We start from the raw sequence: 21,326 nt of genomic DNA on the forward strand, positions 1-21,326 counted from the left end.
GCAGTTATCAGGTCAACAGGTGTTGCAGCGATGGAAGCGGTCAAGAGAAGTGGTTCAGATAGAAGTGATTGTACCCGACCTAAAAAGCCTCTGCATGTTTCTAATAAGCTCCACGAGCAGAAACGTGCTCAAACTAGGATCAATATTGGAGATGCTTTTGAAAAATGGAGAGAGGTTAGAACACAGAAACCGATACAGAACTGGCTACTGAAGCTTCAGTGTCCACCACATGGCAACCTGCTATATGAATTATTATATTAGTATTCCCAGAGTGTACACCTCATTCTGCAAGCTAATGAATAGAATTAATCGACAGCAAGTTTAAGTTAGGGATGTGGATCAAAACCCGGTTTCACAAGTATTTAAAAAAAAAACCAGTAAATCACCGTTAAATCTCTAAATCACTGGTGCAGAAACGCACATCAACTTCTCCACCTTAGATCTGCACGCTCTGTCGGCACACTGTAATTACAATCTGTGCTCGTGTCAGACTTCACCACAGATTTAAACTTTTCTACATTTCAGCTGAATCACAAAAACTTTGTGTTAGTCGGGCTGATGGGACGAAACACATAAAAACAACAAATAGAAGAACTTTTAAAGCCGTGAGAAAACACACACAGTCCCTGATCTGCCATCGACTAATGAAACCGCTGGCTGACGTGCCGGGGCGAACACCGGAGTGGGATTGTGGGAAGTGGTGTGTTAAGAGATGTTGTGTTTAGATGCAGCGCTGTGATAACTGCGGCAGAGGCACCGCTCCTCCCAGCGAGCTGCCAGCAGCCCTGATGAATAATGAAAAACCTTTTCCTTCCCGAGACCCGACTCCCCGAGGAGGCTATTAGCCGTAAAACACACACACACACACACACACACACACACACACACACACACACACACACACACACACACACACACACACACACACACACACACACACACACACACACACACACACACACACACACACACACACACACACACACTCCGATGGGAAAAAGTCCCAATTAAAGTTCAGACCAAGTGCGACATTGCAAAATCGTGCCTTTCAAAGTAAGAAATGTCTCGTCACTAAAACCTCAGAGTCCAGAATTCTCTAATAAACAAAGCTAACGCTACGCTAGCTCAGAAGGTAAAGGATACGATTAGATATTAGTAGGATCAATTTAGAGGGTTTATAAAATCTTTAAATTCAAAGGAACACACACTCTCCCGGTGCTGCAGGTTTCTGTGTTCCTGGATGCAGCAGTCTCTGTAGTAAATCACTAATGGGCCTAATTGCCTCCTGATATCATCTCCTCGCCTCTGCAAACTTCTCCCCGACTCGTTCTTCAGATGTTTCAGCTGTCAGAGCTGCATTAAGTCATCCAGGCTCTTTGTAAACAGTCCTATCTAATCGGTCGGGGTCTGGCCCTCCGGCCCCCTGACCTTTGACCTCTGCTGGGTCCGACAAAGGAGCGTGACCCTTGACGACGTCTCGGGGTCTGATGTACTGCTGCTCCGTCTCTCTCTACATGAGCTGCTTTTACGGCCTCTCAGCTCGTCGTCTCTCTTTGTTACGACGACAATGTTGACTCAGAGCTGAAAAGGGGTTTCGAGTTGTTTTAGAGGGAAGTCATTAAATCACAGACTGATGAGCTGGAATCTGACAGGACGTCAGCATATCCGTAAGGAGAGGAGGGTCATCTCAAGTCTCTTCTTTGATGTTTCTATGATCCGACTTGGACTGAAAGTTCATTCTTGACCAGCGGTCCTGCAGGTCGTTCAAACGCTCTTAGTCTTAGAAAAAGTCTTTGACTGACAGAGACACCTCGTCTTTAAATATCACTTATTGATTAGACATCAGAGCTGATCAAACCCATCTGAGTCACAGAGTGTCAGACCTGTCGCTGTGAAATGACTCTACACCAACCGTCACTGTGAATATACATATCTGTATATATATATATAATTTAAATGACAATCTACGCACTCTTATTTATGTAAATACTCTAATTGACATCTTAATTGACCCATCTGTCACATAACTGCATTTTACTTATCATGTTACTTCAGCATATTTTGCACTATTCACTGTTTCATATTTAGTCATGTAAATATTAGTCTTTTCTTATTCTGTTTATTGTTGATATTTAATGTTGTACCTGTACATAAGAGAGCACAGTTCACTGAAGTTAAATTCCTTGTGTGTGTAAACATACCTGGACAATAAATCTGATTCTGATCTGTAACCTAACAAAATGAAAGGAGTTTTAAACCAGTGGAAGGAAGAAAACAGTCCTTAAAAAGACACTCACACTCGGCCCACTTGCCCCGCACTGTGGCTGAGCTCGATTGACCCCCCCCCCGAATTCCCCCACTGGCCTGCACTCACACTGCTCCAGGCCAAACCGGACCTAAGCAGGGTTACCTCATCTACTCGACCTCTGGATCACCGCCATTGTTCAAAATCAATGTCAAGAGGAATGGTCGCATTGTTTTTTTTAGTCATGTACACGTTGTGCTCGTGCATGAGCAACTGTACCGCATTTGGAAGCACACCTCTTCCAACCGTGGGCCAAGGAAGTGTACCTGGACTTTAGGGGTCAAACAGTCTTGGGCACTGAACGGATGCTAGAAGATCACCAAAGTATGGAGAATTCATGCTTGAATAAAAAACAACTGTTTGAGCTAAATTAGAAGACGATCGATTTGAAAGAAAATGCTGCTTTAAAATCAATATGTGTGTGTATAAAAGAAACCGTGCAGCTGGTGAGTGTATAAAGGCGAGGCACCTCCGAGTCGTTGGGAAGGAAGTTGAGAGGAAACAGCAGTAGGATGGAGAATAATATGGAGGGTAATAATAACTGTGAACAAAGAGAAATATTGATAAGGAGAGTCTAAACTTTCCTCTTCTGTCTCTCCTCGCAGGCTAATGAGCAACAACTGGAGGATTAAAGCCGTCAGCGTTGTGAGGGCGAGCAGACGTGCAGCGTGGGGTTCAAAAACAGAGACAAAGTTTTTCAACTCCAGACGCAAAGTTTTAACGTCTTAATGTGCTGACGGGTCTGAATTCAGCCGCTGCAGGAGTGGAAACAGTTTTTATAGATGAACAGGGAGAGGATTAACGACTGGACGCGGGGCAGGAGAAAACATCTCTTTATGGTGTTGACTTCATCGCTTACCCATCGGAGTCCTGGTAGTTCACGTTCAGTCTCTTTGTGGAGCCCAGCAACTCTGAAACACACAAAAAACACACAAAATGTTACCGTTAGCCCAGTTTGACCGTTTCATATCATAGCTGGGCGATTTCATTTTGGAGTCGTGATCCCATTTTTCCGTCAAAAACACAATCAAGTTGGATTTTTGTACTCTTAATGGCAAGACAAGTTTATTCATAGAGAAACATCCAGCCACTGTTTCAACTGACACCGCTGTCACTTGTGCAAAAATCTGGATCTTGGGGACGCCGGACAGCTCAGCGGTTATGTCGCTGACCTCGTGTTAGAAGCCCTGGAGGTCTTGTCCCGGCAGCAGACGCCAGACTCTCTAAGAAATCCTTCCTGCATCTTATCCCGTCTCCCCCCATCCCAATTCTCTTTACAATGAGTTTGTTACTCAACCTGCTTTGGCAAAGGAGCCACAGGCCGGATTAGAACCCGGGCCACGCGCTTCGAGGACTATACCCTCTGTACACGGGGTGCATGAACCAACCACTAGACCAGTGGTTCCCAAAGTGGGAGTCGTCGCGAGACACTGGGAGGGGGGTCGTGAGTTGCCTTCCAAAAACAAATGCAAACTGGAAATGACTTGAAATGACATATTTTAACCATTATTGTGAAATCACATACATAAATGTTGGCATGTAAGCCTGCTGTATTTTTTTATTATTGTTCTCATGTCAGTGTTTGGATCGGCCCATTAGTGCGTGCTGCTGTGTGCACCGTTATGCTTTAACCACTTCCAGGGACAGAAGGGGTCCCCGGTTTCTCGCATCGTTATTTTGGGGGTCGCGGGATGAAAAGTTTGGGAACCCCTGCACTAGACCATCAACACCCCAAAACAACTGATTTGGACTGACTTGGATTTTAAGATTCTTAAAACCTGCTGTCGGCTGGATTGTGAGACATTCAAATACTCCAGAGGACTTTTTAAAATAAGTCACTTTGTTGTTGTTTTGACCGATAGTCCTGAGTGTCTGGATTACTAGAAACCAGTTCTCTTCAGGAATCATGTGACTGCAGGAACTTTTCATGACGTGCCTGCCTTGTGCACACAGATCTGTGATTGTGTGATGATTCAGAAGCAGCAGTCTGACTCTCACTGTGAGCAGGCTGAATGCAGCGCTGTGACTTTCTCTGCAGAGTCATTGACCGTGGATTTATAATGACATGCTGATTAGACACCGCTGTACTGAACAGAGCCCGGCCTGTCAGAGAGGATCCACGCTTTAACGTGCCAGTGAGTGGGAGGCGATGTGAGGACGAGCTGCTGGACGTCTGACTCGGAAACTTTTTTACAAACTGTGACTGTGTTCGCAGACACGATTCACTGTATTCACATGGCGGATGTTTTTTATTTGACATTCAGCTCAGGGCGGGGGCGGGGGAGGGGGAGGGGGGGGGGGTTCATATGCCCTTAAAGTGTTTATGCAAACAGCCAGCAGGATCCTGAGCTTCCCACCCTGAGTTAAGACGGTGGAGAAGAAGGAGAAGCCGGCAGATCAAAGTGACTTTAATTCTTCAGTGTCTCTGCAGCCGAGCGTCACATGACCCAACCACAGAGGTCAAACCGGGGTCAAAGGCTAATGACGCTTCCTCAGGAGGTCCAGCAGAGAGAGGGACAAGGAGGAGGATTTATGATCAGGTGCCTCCGCGGGAAACATCCACATATTTCCCTGAGTGAGGTCTGGTCCTCTCTTACTGGGAAACTGTCTCCTGTCTGCCAGTTGAACCAGTCACATTTACACATAAGAGTAGCACCCTGACCTGAACCTGCTCCTTTGCTGTGGTGCAGGTTTTTTTTAAAGCATTGCCTTCCCTTTTTGAGGAGGCTTTTCTAAAAAAAAATATTGGCACCAAATCCAAAGTCATATCTAGAAGTTACTCCTCTGAGTTATCTGCTTGTACCTGGACTGCAAGCTACCTGAGAATATCACACTTCCTGTGATAGAAAAGTCTATTATTTTAGCACGCTAGCAGAAGCTAACCACTGGTGTTTGGCACCTGGTTGTCCCAACAGGAAGCAGGCCAACTCCGCTTGGTGTTTCCCCTCACACAAATGCTATGTCTGCAATATTTGCTAGTTTGAATGGCATCCAATCGCTGAATTATATCTACTCCAGAATCCAGTCAGAGGACAGAGTCAACACCTCACATGTACGGAGGCCCAGAAGGGATGACTGAGCTGCTTTAAAAATCTCTCTGGTTTCTTTGCTAGCCAAAATTAGCATCCCGATTAACATCACAGAGAATTGTTTTTAAGAAACAAGAGTGTAAACCAGCAGAATCCTGCAGACCCTCCTCAGCTCAGCCTTTAAACACGGCTGCATGTCGTCCCCAACGTCTCCATGCCCCTGCCCCTCCGAAAATTAACCCCCCCACCGCCGCCCCTCCTCCACAACAATGGGGCTTTTGAAGTGTTTAAAAACTCAGCAGGCTTCCCCTCTGGGTTTGGAGTGCTGCTTTGATAATGACCTGGATTTTTATAATTAATGGGAATAAATCAGACAAAAAAATGTAAACCCAGACTCAAACTAAACAAGGCAGCCGGGTGAGGAAACCGTCTCTGCTCATTAAAAGTCTCCACTTCATAACACAGAAGACTGCAAGGACCACTGAAACACTCGTAGTTCAAACTGAAGCCTGGTTATCATCTCCTCCGGTCTACTCATCTACCAAAAGACTCACCGTGTTCACAACTGAGATTTTTGGGGTGAGGGGCATGTGTGAACGCAAAAAGCAGATTTTTTCAACCTGACTTTTCTCTACAAGCCCTGTGAAGTTTCCACATAAGAAGTTGGGGTGAGCAAATGAGAGAACACAGCTGGAAGTATTCAGGAATATTCACTTTGATGACTTTATATTTTGGGGAGACCTGGCTGCTTCATTTAGCTGCTTCATGTAAAGAGTTCATACATTCAGAAAACTCCTGAAAGTGTCCTGAATTTGTCCGGGTGAGCTGCATGTTGTGACACCTTTTTCACCAAGACTTTTCTGCCACCCCTCCAGTAGAGTCGCCCCCTCTAGAGCTCCTTAAATTTTCTAGAAATTTTCAGGAGTGCATGTGTGAAAACAGCTAAATCATCGTCCCTGTCAGTCTGGGATTATTCCATACATCAGTCTGCCTTACTAAGTACACAAAGGACACTATAGCCTTATTCACACATGCACTCCTGAACATTTCTAGAACAGTTCACCGGATAAAATCACGGTGAAAATTCTGCTGCAGCCCATCACAAACGACATTTTCAGAAGTTCAGGAGTTCAAGTTGTGGTTAAAAAAATAGTTCATAAGCGTACAAACATGCAGCTCACCTTCCAAATTTCAGGAATTTTTCAGGAGTTTTTTGCAGTTCTGACAACACCATCAGTATCTTGTATTTTTTGTCCACCACTCGCTCTGTGTACTAAATGAACTAGGCCTTCACATGTTTGATTGACATGAGAAATGAAATGAACAAGGGTTTTAGAGAGGATTGTCTGTTCTTGCTGGACGGTGAATCAGAATTAAACCTCCCCCCGCCCGACAGAAATAACCACCGGGTCGATTCTAAATATTGTTTCTAGTGGTCTCCTGAAGGCCGTCATCATCTGCTGCACATTTGTTTAAGGTTATTTTTGAGGCTGTTGGTGGAGCGAGGCGGCAGCAGAGCTGGAGTCCAGCTTCACTTTTTTATCATTTCAGCTGAAAGTTTAACGTCTGCTGCCACAAGAATGCACCGAGAGGACGAGGAGGAGGTTCTGCAGGAGTCTGCACATTTAGGACGGATCTGATTCAGGCTGAAATGTTGTTAAAAAGTCTACAAACTACAAAAAGAAACACCCGCTGTCAGTATGAACTGTGTGATTATAACGTCTGCAGACCACGCCTTCTTTTTGTTTCTTTTGACAAAGCCGTAAACAGACGACAGCTCCTCTCCTCTCATTGTGGTGGAGTGTTGGAGGCCAAGCAGCAGCCAGCTCGGCACTAAATATATGTTTCTGTCATGAACGCTGGACGTCCTCCAAAACACTGCAGTCAGAAAATGTTGCTTGAAACTCAGCAGCGGGCTCCACTTTAGATTCAGGCAGCAGATTACATCTCAGGGTCTAAATATAAAGAGAGCAGCAATAAAAAGACGGAAACACGCCTTCATCTGGTTATTAGAGGAAAACTGAAACCAGACACAACCTGACAACACATGTCAGCTGACATGATGCTGCGGATACACATAGCCAACAGTTAGCGGACACAAAGATAATATTACTACTCAGAGAGGGTCTAAACCTGCTCCCCTTCAGGTCCAGATACTGTCTTAAACTTCTGGTCAGACTCAGGCCCTCAATCAAGACAAATCTCCAGTTTTCAACTAATATTTATGTCCATTAAAGTCTTTATATGTGATTTTTTTTGATCCAGCAGATGTCGCCCTTGAGCACCAGCATGAAACCAAAACAACTTGCGCTGCATTGTTGTGTTAGCATGCTAATGCTAGCGATCTTTATTCTGCTCGTATCTTCACACTGCATGTAAATTTACCTGAAATGAGCGTGATCTAGAAACACAGTTAAGCAGTGAGTACAGTATGTTATTCTTCTTTTCTCTAGTCCCTCAATTAAACAACTTTTATACACGAGGGGAGGAGTCAGCCGGCCGTCCCGGCGATGTAAACAAACTGAAGATAGGACTCTGAAAACATCACAGACAGTGGGACTCGGGTGTTACACCCATTGTAGACAGTCATGACTCACAGAGTTATTTTCAGAGGAGATACTTGATTTCTACATTTAAGTGTTTTTAAGTGTTTTTTTCTTACACATGTACCAATATGGAAACTGTGCAACCAACAACTGAGGAAGCAAATTTGCTCGAGTCGGACGTTTTTTGTGTCATATTGATGAAATGTGGAGCAACTTTGCTGTAGTTAAAAAAGACGACAGACAATGAAAGTAGAGTAGAGTAGCATGCAATTCAGCCAGCATCATTGTTTTGTTAGCGCTAGCCACTGCTGATGATGACACTGAAACACTGCCCGGTTGCTCGTCACAGCCGTCCTCTCCCATTTTCTTTCAAGAGGCCAAAACATGATCTAAAATCACACATAAGAGAAGTATTGAACTGGTTAATGTGAAAAGGTGTCGTATAAATCTGATGTAAATCTGATGTAAAAGGGTCTTTGGTGCTTTGATTTAGCTGCAGCTCTCATCATTAAAGCTTTTGGTCCGGCCTTCACCGCCCCTCTCTCTCTTTGTTTTTTTTCTGATAATCTCTTGTGCGGAGTCACGTAGAGATAGTAGACGGTGTGTTTGATGCAGCAGGTTCTGTTTGAAGATTTGGGAGGGTCTCAGGGGGAAACGTGGGCACCAATCAGGAGCCGTCTCCCCCCCCCCCCCCCCCCCCCTCCACCCCCGCCTTCCTCCTCCGTGGCCTTCTGAGAGCCTGGCACAGGAACACAGGAGGCGGTGGAAGTGTTTGTCCACAGCGGGAGCGGGGGAACGTCTGCCTGTTATCTGCTGACTGAATGAGGCCGGGTGAACGTCAGCGCGGGCGCAGTGGAGACGAAGACGAGCTCGTGTCATGTCTTATCCAGGAGCAGGTTCGTCCCCTCGCTGTGTCCTCGAGCTGAGAGTCAGGTTTCTGCAGGGAGACGAGTAGTGCTCCAACAACCCCCCCCCCCCCCTCCTCCCATGAAGTCTGGAGACGAGGTTTTATCAGTTTACTCGCTGCAACTCTCAGATAAAGAAATAAGAAGTTTGTCTCACTGTTGGTTTCGATCGAATTACATGAAATGTCTTCACACACTCTTCAGGATCTTGTAATTTAACAAACTCCCTGAAGACTTATGGGTAAAGAAAAAAAAGTCTGCAAGGTTACAACTGTTTCCGTGGAGCAGGCGGGGTGAGCCGACGTGTGAACACAGCAGACGCCTGAAGCTGCCTCTCCTCTTTAATGCTCGCCCGCCTGTTCTTCTCCACTCTTTGGTCGATACAGCAGCGATCCCCGCAGCGCTTTATAGTCAAGACAGCCGCTTAACCACCATCGTAAAAAAACAACAAGAACAAATTGATTAACATCCTCCTGCGTCTCCATGTGAGATCCTCTGGATGATGTCAGACGCCCCGTTCAGATTACTGTTCTAACTGAAGGAATAGGAAGTAAATGAAGTACTTTTATGCAAGTTTTTTTTTGCAAGCTTTCACCGAGAAACGTGTTGTAAAGTGTTTAATGTTTCATTGTGTATGGTCACTTTGTTTCAAATGCAACTTGTCTCCGTTTTATCTCACCTTGTCATGCAGGTGTCAGCGATCAGAATGTAACAGCATGCTGTCGTCTGTAGCTGCAAACTTAGACAAATTACAGAGCGCTGTGTTTGCTGCAAAAAATGAAGATATAGCCCCTAAAAGCATGCACCTTCTCTGTGTTTCTCGTATCCTGGGAATACCGGTTGCTGTATTTTCTGTCACTTCTAAATGTTTCAGTATGAAACAGTACATTTTGCTCCTGTTATTTCCATTTCCATCTATATTAAAAAGGAAATAATCTTCAGAAAAGGTAAAGGGGTAATAATGGATTTGAAGTGTCTAAATGTGTAAATTCTGGTTGGTGTTTTTTTGTTTTGGATTTTGAACATTTAAAAAAAATCAGAGAATCGAAAAAGACCAAGTACTTTGAGTTTTCCTTTGTATCTTTCATCACAAGAAGTTCACTGATTTACACTTTCTGACTACAAAGGTCAAGCTCCAGCCGCCGAGCAGACAAGCCAGCTAACACCTCGACTGTCTAATGTTCTGCAGGAAACACTGAACTGTTAATATTGTGTAATGTTTTTTCTACTTCACACACACAGACACACAGACGAGACAGATCACCTGGCTGCTCTCTGACACTCCTGAGGTGTGTTCCTCTCTAAATTAATCATCTCTCAGCTGTGAGCTCGTCCGGAGGAAACCCCGAGAGCTGTAAATGTAAAAACCTGGAGAACGTGTTTGCTTTGGATTCGCTCGGCGTATTAGACACCTTTACACAGAACATAAACTTTTTAGTGTCCTGCTGCTGCTGCTGCTGCTTCTGATGAGTGTCGGGGTTCAAGCTGCTCGACGGCAGATTTCTCTTCAAGATCTCAAATGTGAAATCAACAAAGATCTGCAATCTCAAAACAAATCTGCATTTCACCTGTGTTGAATGAGACAGAAGATTTGTGCACAATCGCCTCCCTGATAAATACATTTAGCACGTTTTCCTGCAAGATCTGTGCTTCTTGCATCGATCAAAATCTATCCTGATACATTCTGTCTTTTGCGGAGTTTAGCTGAAGGAAGTGGGAGTTTATTTGTGTCACATGGTACTAAAATGTATCTCATTTCTGGACAGTTTCTCAAGTACATTCATAAAAAGTTGTCTTCATCCAGTTTACTTCCTCCAGATTATAAAGAGTGAGATTTAAGTTGAACTAATCGAGTTCTCAGCTCCAGACTGAAACCTAACCTCAGACCGGAGACTTTATATTTCCACCTCAGAGGAACAAAAAGACGCACTCGATTTTTTTCCTCCTTATTTTGAACAGATTTGTGATTGTGCTGACGTTTACTGACGTTGTAGAATTAGTTGTTTACATTCCTCCAGAGGCGGTAAAAGTGCTGGGTCATGTAGTTCAGAGACATCTGGAGGAGGACGGTGACGGAGGAGTGAGGCGGCTCTTATCGGCTCTGTTGCGTTTCGCGTGACGTCTGTGCCATCAGTTTGTTTTTTTTCTGACCTGCTGATAAAAAGTGTCAGAAACAAAGCAGCAGGGAGGCGCCGGGCTCTCACACCGCTGGGGAACAGGACAGATTCTTAGTTTGGTCAAAAATAGTGAAGGAAAGATGGCCGACAGGTTGCAGAACTGAGTAAAGAGGACCAAATCAAAATCAGTTCATGCTTAACAAAAATAAGCAAGAAATTCCTGCTGGTTGAGGAGAGGAAACTGAAAATGTTTGGAATATTTTCATTATCTCCTCTTGAAGTGATAAGACTAATGCTTTCTAAAGAGAAAACAAGACCAAAGGTGCAGAAAGACTGAAAGTATTTAGTCAATGCATCATCAGCATGTTTACATTTGACGATAAAGGTATCTTACTCTCTGATCATTAAGGAAACATGTTGAAGTGCTGGCTTCTCTGACAACAATGCAGCAGCCAGTATGTCCTCCTTCTAACTTTAGATTCTGCTCCTGAATGCTCTGGATTTGTTTGGACCAGAGAAGGTAGGCGCTTTTAAGACACACCCCCACACGGCCGTTTTGGACACCCCTCGGTTTGCCAGATATGAGAGCAGTTATCAGGTCAACAGGTGTTGCAGCGATGGAAGCGGGTCAAGTGAAGTGGTTCAGATAGAAGTGATTGTACCCGACCTAAAAAGCCTCTGCATGTTTCTAATAAGCTCCACGAGCAGAAACGTGCTCAAACTAGGATCAATATTGGAGATGCTTTTTGAAAAATGGAGAGAGGTTAGAACACAGAAAGGTTTACAGACCCATGCAGAGCTGGATAAACACTGAAGCTTCAGAGTCCACCACATGGTGACCTGAGTGAGCATCCACTCTAGAGGGTGGAAAGTAAGTATGCCGCTGCCAGCTCAAAAAACGTCCTTAGTGGACACAAAACAAGAATTGATTTGAACAGATAGCTCGAGTCTCTGCTCGTATCAGTCTGTCACTCGAGGTGGGTGGGGGGTGGATGCTCTCTCGCTCTGTGGAACAATAGTGAAGGAGAGGAAGTGAAGAAGGGGCCCCTGCTCTGCTCCGAGTCCTGAAAGCTTTGTTCCTGAGAGCTGCTCCACGCCTGGAGAGCCTGCGTCCACTCAACACAACACAACACAACCCCCTCTCCCCGTCTTCCTCTGACACAGAGTCACGGCCAGGTTACAGCACACACACACACACACACACACACACACACACACACACACACACACACACACACACACACACACACACACACACACACACACACACACACACACACACACACACACACACACACACACACACACACACACACACACACACACACACACACACACACACACACACACACACACACACACACACACACACACACACACACACACACACACACACACACACACACACACACTCTCTCTTTCACAGAAAAACAACACTCTGGGACAAACACTCTCCATCTATTGGGGCATTATTCCCGACATCTCAGCCCCTGGTCTGTTTATTCAACTTTTATGTCTTTAAAGTGACACAAATAAGACTGACAGTCAATCACTCCTCGCAGGCAGCGGCCAGCGCCGGCCTGTCGGCAGCAGCCATCTCGCTGCTACATTTATATGTTTTAATTTTTTTGTTAGCATAGCTTCCGCAATATGGCGGATGTTAAGTTTCGATTCTGGGAGTGAGTTCCCACCCACTGATCTGTGATTGGTCTGTAGCTTCAGTGGTCGAAAATATGAGGAACTAGCGTTGTAGTTTCACCCCGCTAACCGCAACAGCTTCCGATGACGCAAAATGATGATGTTTGCGTCACTGGAAGCTCCTTTTCAGACTTAGAAATACAAAGATTTCACATCTCAGGGGAAAATGAGGGCGGGATGCACGACCATTCAAAAATACTACCAGGTTTCTAATGATACAAAGATTAATGCTAATGGGTGAAGTGTCCCTTTAAGGAGTGATAGGATGATATCTCAAACCCCTCAGTCGGGGCCGACAGGTGGTCGGGACGGTGGTGGTGATGGAGCTGTGTGAGAGAGCAGAAAGTACTGGTGCAGGTCAGAGCTGGCGGTGAAAGAGGAGAGGAAGGAGAGAGCGGAAATCATGCAGCTTAAGAAGTCGCTAATTGGAAGGAGGTGTTGTCCGCTGATTGATGATGACACGTCAGGTGTGAAATCAGAGCCTGAACGAGCTCTCAGACGTCGCCTCATTTATGGTGCTTTTGCTAAAACGCGGTCTGAAAAACGGATGGTTGTGTCTCTGTTTGTCTGCAGGTTCATTTTCTTACATTTATCTCACTACAGATTCTCTAAATGGTGCGATCCGGTCGGAGTAAACAGATCTTAACGAGGAGGCAGAGACCGCTCCTCCTCCCTCCCGTCTGTTGATCCAGCTGTAACCGCTTCGTTCACACTCTGCTGATGGAGACCCGTCAGGCGGTCCAGAGGAGACAAGACGTTCTCATGAAGGCCGGGGCATAATGGAAGCTAATGGGACAGTTTACAGTGTGGTGACAGAAGACGGTCGTGGACCCGCCTGAGCTGTAAATAATCCGAAATGTGACAGCGGCTTGTTAATGAGACACTCGGCGTCCCGGAGGGCGGCGTGTTTAGACTCCGGGTGGGAAATGCAACAAACCTCCGAGGGATTCTCCAGGAAGTCTAATCTGACAGCTCCTGATGGAACGAATGGATCCGACATGTTGAAGTTATTCAAAATAGAAATCAATCTTTATCAATCCTGCAGGTTTGAAACAGAGAGAAGACTTCAAGACTTTAACATTATCTAGAAAACATGCTATTGAGCTTTTTAAATGTATTATTTGCAGCTTCTTAGTGCACAGCAGGCTAAAGTGTCTCGTCAATCAGGAAGCAATATGACTCAAAAATCATCTTTGAATCAAAAAGATCAAAATCAAAAAGTGAGTTAATGAAAGGTACACAACCCTACTGGTTGGGATTTTGCAAACCATTGAAGGAATCCAGAAAAAACTAAAGCTAAAGGAAATCTGAAACAGAAGAGGATCCAAAGTCTAAAAGTCTTAGAAAGATTTAGGAACTTTGAATAGATAGAAAAAAAAATTTGGACGAAACTTTTATTCCTCAAACTGAACACCAAGTTCAACATCTGATTGTCTTGTTTCCTGTGAGGTGGCTCTGGGTGGAGTGTGTGTGTGTGTGTGTGTGTGTGTGTGTGTGTGTGTGTGTGTGTGTGTGTGTGTGTGTGTGTGTGTGTGTGTGTGATGATGAGTGTGTTTTCTGTTCCCATTCACGTTTGAACCTAAAACAAAAACAAAAAAAACCGGCTCCGCTCTCGGCACATATTGTTCAGCGGGATGTGAGATCAGCTCCACCACACCCGTTCCTCTGCTCATAATGGAGCTTTTCCTCGAAGACAAACCTCCATCTTTCTGGACTGTCAAAGTCAACTCCCCCCCACCCTCACCCCTCACCCCCCCTGCAGCATGTGACCGGGCATGCCTGTTTAGCGGTCAGCCTGGGTGTGTCAGAGCGAGCCTCCTCTTACAGTAACACAGATAAGATGACAGATTAACCGAGCACAGATCATAAACAACTTTCATTTCTGATCCCTTCAGGCGGAGTGAAGGCAGCAGTCGACACACACAGGACGACAACTGACTCAGAAGCAAATTCAAATGATTCAGAGTTTGTTTTTAAGCAGAATAATGTGAACAAGCAGTGACTGAGATCAGTGAACCAGAATGGCCTCCTCACCACCGACCGTTCTGCATCACCACCAAAAGTAAACACTCCATTAACAGTCCATGCAGCACCAAAAAGCTAGCAGCATGTCAACCTTCAAACGAGGAGGGACCAGCGATCTATCGTAGTAAAGAACCGATCAGGTATCATATGATACAAGCGAGCGTCAGCGACAACATCAGTTTGATTCCACCGTTTCCTGTTTGAGTGTCCAAACAGCGATGAGCGAGCGACACATCGAGAAGCAGCACACCATGATGCGCCATTTTTACCCCGACGCCCTGTTTCTATTTTTCCCTTTCTGCTGTTTACAGAAAGAGACGAGAAACGAGGGAGATCGACAAGGTGCTGAGAGAGGAACATGTTCACAGTTTGTGTCGCTCAACACAACTTTTTAGCTTGTTTTTTTGTTTTGTTTTTTAAACCTCCTGATCCCTTCAAATCCTCCCGTCCGGGCGCGAGGGACACGTGTGAAAGAGGAACTCTGGGAAGTGTCCAGGCAGGTGGTGAAAGGGGCTGATAATAAATCCACTTATTGTCAATAAATTGCTTCAGGGTGATGATGACACCGGGGATTAGATCAGCTCAGACAAAAACAAAGACAACTATTCTATGAAGTCATGTTACATCAAGATCTTGATTTCCATGAAGTCTCTCAGGAGAGTGTCTGATTCAATCAAGATTAATGGAAAACAAAACAACTGTAAACACTTTTAGGAAACGTACAAATGCACGACAAAAAGAAAAAGAGGTTTAACTTTGATTGATCAAACAAACTGCACTGTGACAAAAGCTAATATATAATTAAGCCCGCTCCGTCTGACTTCCCCTCTCTTCTTTTTCTCACTGAGTCTGTTTGAAGTTTTCTTTAAAGCCTCGCTGGGAAAAGAGCAGCCAGTCTGCTGGCAGCGCTGCAACACACACCAACACACACCAGCACACACCAACACACACCAGCACACACCAGCACACACCAACACACACCAACACACACCAACACACACCAGCACACACCAGCACACACCAACACACACCAACACACACCAACACACACCAGTACACACCAACACACACCAACACACACCAACACACACCAGCACACACCAGTACACACCAACACACACCAACACACACCAACACACACCAGCACACACCAGTACACACCAACACACACCAACACACACCAACACACACCAACACACACCAGCACACACCAGCACACACCAGCACACACCAACACACACCAACACACACCAGCACACACCAACACACACCAACACACACCAGTACACACACACACCAACACACACCAACACACACCAGCACACACCAACACACACCAACACACACCAGTACACACACACACCAACACACACCAGCACACACCAACACACACCAACACACACCAACACACACCAACACACACCAACACACACCAGCACACACCAGCACACACCAACACACACCAACACACACACCAACACACACCAACACACACCACTCTCTCCTTCTTTCCCCCCCCCCTCTTTGTCATCGGCTGCTAACTTCAGGAAACTCTCTGCACGCCGGAGTCAAATTCCGGCCTCAGAAAAAAAAAGGGGGCTCGAAGGTGCTGCGACGGGGTCCACACATACCGACACCATGACATCACCGCCTCCATTCTCCGCTCTGCATTCACGCTGCTGCAGCCGGGACAATGGCTGGCACAGAGACAGCTCGGGGGGGATTTTTTTTTTTTAAGGGAAGAAAATAAGCTAAAAACTTGGAGCAGCTCGGGTGCACACAGCTGTGAGTTGGACGTCACGCTGAGTATCAAACTGCAGACGTCCTAAAGCTCTCTTTGAGGGTTTTTTAAAAAAGAGTCCTGAGAGAAGCAGACCTGGAGAGAAACATACTTTTCTGTACGCACCAGCCAAGTTCTTCAGAGAAGAAAATAACTCCATCTTTAGCAGCTTACCACAATTCTGACCTAAATTAGGGCTCTCTGAAATTCCTCTCATGCTCAGCGGTGGGAATGTTCTTCAGACACAAAATCAGAACTTATAATAAGTCAGAGAAAAGACGCACTGCCGAACATAAGAAGATGAGAAATCTGTCCAGAAAAACATGGCCTCCTTAATCCTGAGAGAAACTGCTGCTGAGAGCCGACACAAACGTTACAACACAGATCTGAACCATAGAGACAAAACAACGTTATTAACATCAGGGCTGCAAATTTCATCATTAGTGCAATTTCTGCACCTTAATTAACACAGGGCTAAATATTGTACATGCATTATATTTAGCAAAGAATACAAACAAATAAATAGAGGTTTAGCTGTTCCTCTAAGTATGAGCTGTATAAAAAACCAAAGGTAAGGACAAACATAGAGAACAGGTGTATTTCAGTAAAAGGGGTTAACTTGTGGAATACTTATGACATGGAATTAAGAATGTGTAGTTCACTTTCCAGATTTAAATATTTGTTTTTAAAAAATGGTGTTTAACAAATATAAAAGGTCGGTTTGATTATTTTTTTGTGAGTGTGACTTCTGTTTTGTTTTTTGTTTGTTCCTTTTATTTTGAAAGAAATTCTTGGAACAAATTTTGTTCTGATATGTTTTGTTTTGTTGTAACCAAACTAGTCGTGTCTTAAATAATGAGATTTGTATTAAGGGTAGGTATAATAAGCTAAAGCTTCAGCCTACACCTTTTCGATCAAAATGATTTTTTTTTCTTGTTTTGGCACATGCCTTTGTGGATTTTGTATTTTTGTTCTATCATTTCTGCGCATTTCCTACTCCAGAACTTTGTATGTTGACCGAAATAAATTACTACTACGACTAATGTGAAAAGATGACCTATCAGAGAGAGCCCTGGGGATGTTTGCCGAGTTTTTCGCAGCATGTTTCCAAGCAGATAAAGTGTCGATAAAGCCCTAGCATGATTTAGAAAGTAGCATTCCCCTCAGTGCTACGTCTGCACCTAGCCCCTCCCCTCTGTGCTCCCTCAAAAGCCACGCCCCCTCACTCACATGCACAAGCGCCTTTACTCCAGCAACAGACCTCAGCTCATGCTTTGAGTGTGAGCTAGAGCACGCAAGAGGTAGAGAGCGAGCACGGAGACAGGGAGGCGTCTGATTGGTTCATCAGATTGGTACCTCGTGGCAGACATTGGTTGAAGTTTTTACAGACTTACAAACTGATACAGATGATGGATTTTCTTTGTTTCCATTTCAGAGAACCTGAGTTATTAATGTCTGTCAGGACCTAAAGACAATTTACACCAAAACTTTAAAAAGTGGATCTGGAGGAAATGACCAACCCTGCCTTTAAGTTATGCTGTTGGGGCACCGTATAGCCTGGTGGTTATGATGCATGCCCCATGTACAGAGGCAGTAGTCGAGGGTTCAAGTCTCTCTTCAGCTGCCCTCTCTAATAAAGGCAAAAATATAACCTTTAAAAGTGATGCTGGTGACTCTTTTGTTTGCATGTATCGAGACACATCAAACTTACAAACACATCAGGGTCACAGCCTGAATCAAGTATCAATACAAATAATAAAAAAGGCATCGTCAGCCCTCAGGTGATTCCCACATGGCCTGCATGAAGCGCACAGGACAGACGAGAGGTCAGGAGTTTATTGTTCAATCTCTGACCAAGTCGAGTGTGTTTGAATGTTGTCGATAAACCCCAAAGCCAGAGCCAGCAGAAAGACTCTGTTGTGGTTATGCAGCGACCTCAGAGAGGCGTCGCTCCCAGTGTTTATGGTCTGAAAACCTGACAGGATGCACTCATTGTCGTTTCATACAATCATCACGTGTTGGAGTCATGGGACGTCCGAGCTGTGCACATAAAAAAAAAAAAAAAAAAGAAAGAAAGCCTTGAGAAAAACCTCCCCATCATGAGAGCTGAGTGCAGAACCCTCGGTTACATAACTCACCGAATAAAAAGAAAAACACCAGCAGCCTTTTACTCTGCTGCACACCGCACCACACAGCACACACACACACACACACACACACACACACACACACACACACACACACACACACACACACACACACACACACACACACACACACACACACACACACACACACACACACACACACACACACACACACACACACACACACACAATACACACAGGACGGAGCCTCCAACTACATTCATTACCGTCTTGTTTTCATTTCAAAGCAACTATAAAAAGTTAAAAAACGAGGCGGCTGTGAGCGCGCTCAGAGGCAGGTTATACTGGAAGGGAGTGATCTAATTATAAACAGAGAACGTGTGTTTGTAAGGAGGAGAAACAACGAGCGACACGAGAGCAAGCGGTTCAGCAGCAGTTCAGTAGACGTCCCACAGGCGCTGAGAACCTGTGAGGGTTAACTAGTTTAACTGAAAACCAGGACCTGAACTGTTGAGTTAATTAGAGCAAAACTCTCAAGAGGGAAAGAAGCATGTCTGCTCCGTGCAGGCCGCAGTTTAAGTCCTACTTTATATTTTATCTTCCTTTAAAGGGATACTTCACCTGTTGAAACATGAATCTGTGTTGACGTTGGGTCATATATGTAGAAATGTGAAATAAATTTTGATTCCTTCTTGGCCGAGAAAAGGCAGAAAGTGTCTTTTTGGCTCATGTGGATGAGAGACACCAAATCCCAGAATGCACAGCACCATAGGCCACGCCCACTAAGGTCAGAATCAGAATCAGAAGTACTTTATTAATCCCAGAGGGAAATTTGATCGCCGGCTAGTGGTGGCCAGCGGCTAGCGGCGGCCAGCCAAGACACAAGACCGGCCTGTCGCAGCAGCCGTCTCGCCGCTATATTTAGATTTTTTCTCCACAGAGCCTGTTAGCATAGCTTCCAAGCAATATGGCGGACGTTAAGTTTTGATTCTGGGAGTGAGTTCCCACCCACTGATCTGTGATTGGTCTGTAGCTTCAGTGGTCGAAAATATGAGGAACTAGCGTTGTAGCTTCACCCCGCTAACCACAACAGCTTCCAGTGACGCAAAAATCATCAGAAGCTCCTTTACAGACTCAGAAATACAAAGATTTCACATCTCAGGGGAAAATGAGGGCGGGATGCACGACCATTCAAAAATACTACCAGGTTTCTAATGATACAAAGATTAATGGGTGAAGTATCCCTTTAAGTTAGGTCTGGTTAAGTCTGAGTTAAACTAACTGCAGACCCTAAAGAGTGCTTTCTTTAAATCTTAAGTCCTTGTTGTTTTCTCTTCCTCCTCAGAGTCAGGACAGAACCCCAGACATTCAGGGCTCCTGAGGGACCCCTCAGCAGCAAACACAGGAGCTTTGTTTCCCTGCTCAGGAGGTATGCCGGCCTGCCTATAGGCATCCTGTGTATTTAGTGGACTAATTAAACATTTAACACACCAACAGCAGAGTTGACAGGCAAACACTATCGGCTCAAACACAGAGGCAGAATTTCACGGACCGTCTGAAAGTTTTTTTTTTTTTTTTTTTTAAATGTTCTCCTGAATCTAGGCCGAGTCTGCAGGCGAGTGGAAACTTCCCTCCTCGTTATCCCGTTGCTTTATAGCTTTCTGTTTTGGAGATGAGGGGTGGAAGTAGAGCAGGCAAGAGTCCCACTGAACTCCTGCAACACTCACAGTGAGAAGCGACCGACCGGCTGAACAAACGCTCTCCTGTGTTTGACCCTTTTTTTTTTCTTCCTCCGAGCAGAGAACACGATTTGAGAAAGAGTCGTCCTGTTGAGTGTGAAAGTCCTAATATGTTCAAATTACATCCAGGCATGTCAAGTGACTCAGATTTTCCCCTTTTGTCAGCAGGGAAAAGCAGAATATGACAGCGAGCAGAGAGCAGAGAGCAGAGAGCGAGGTTTGCACAATAAACGCTGCAGTAAATGGCTTTTTCTGGAGGAAGACGAGTTTGTGAATCTGGGTCAGCGTTCATTAAGCAACTCGAGGAAGAAAAATCACTCCAAACCCCGTCCAAAATCTCAGCGATGCATTTTTAAAAAAATAAAGTCAGAGAAGCACTTTTTTTTCTCCACCTGAGAGATGAGTTCATGTTCAGGAAGCTGCAGCAGCATGAGAAGCTTTCATTTTGACGACCGAGCCTCCTCTCACAGTCTCGCTCTTTCTATAATTCAGAGTCTGGATGAATCATTTTGTTGATATCAGGTTAGAAAATCATTAAAAATGCCAAGTAAAATGTCAACAAAATGACGTCTCAAAATGTGTTGTGCGACCATAAGGAATCGAGGAGACGTGTTTTGTCGTGGCAGCGGCCGTGACAGACACAAAATGTTTATCGTTGCCACGGTAACACCAGATGTTACGTCAAAAACAGCCGCATAATGAAGCAGAACTTGCTACTGGAAGCTGCCGTACGTCTGCTGTGATTAAAATAATGGAGACCTTCTCAGTCACCCTTCAGTCTGATATGTGAGTTCTTTTATCATTTCAGTTTCTATATGTATGGAACTTTTTCCCCACGTGAATAACCGTACACTTCCTGTGGTACCTGTCCATATAAAACCAACTCATGACGAGGTGATGCTACTTTCATATTTTGAGTTTCACCGTGAAGAGGACGGGTTTCATTCTGAACTTCAACGTGTGTAGGATTCAAAAAGAGGGAAAGCTTTCTGAGGTGATCAGGATCCCAAAGGGCTGAAGCTGTGAGGATCAGCTGTGTGAAAAAAGTCCAGAAGAAGACGGCCGCTCTGCCAG

The 21,326-nt window shown here is 44.9% G+C and overlaps 1 protein-coding gene across 6 annotated transcripts in view; it reads right to left on the bottom strand.

Moving 5' to 3' along the window:
- The window catches only part of LOC132954222 (caskin-2-like), a 59,875-nt gene that overhangs the window by 29,995 nt on the left and 8,554 nt on the right, over window positions 1-21,326 (bottom strand). For all 6 annotated transcript variants that reach the window (XR_009665730.1, XM_061026729.1, XM_061026732.1 and 3 more), the window contains exon 3: window positions 3,165-3,216. Coding sequence is in view for 5 of the 6 variants with exons in the window: in XM_061026729.1 (XP_060882712.1) it covers window positions 3,165-3,216 (52 nt within the window). In the remaining variant the exon portion in view is untranslated. The remainder of the gene's footprint in view (window positions 1-3,164; window positions 3,217-21,326) is intronic.

The sequence above is a fragment of the Labrus mixtus genome, chromosome 20 (genome assembly GCF_963584025.1).
Source record: "Labrus mixtus chromosome 20, fLabMix1.1, whole genome shotgun sequence".
Taxonomy (NCBI): domain Eukaryota; kingdom Metazoa; phylum Chordata; class Actinopteri; order Labriformes; family Labridae; genus Labrus; species Labrus mixtus.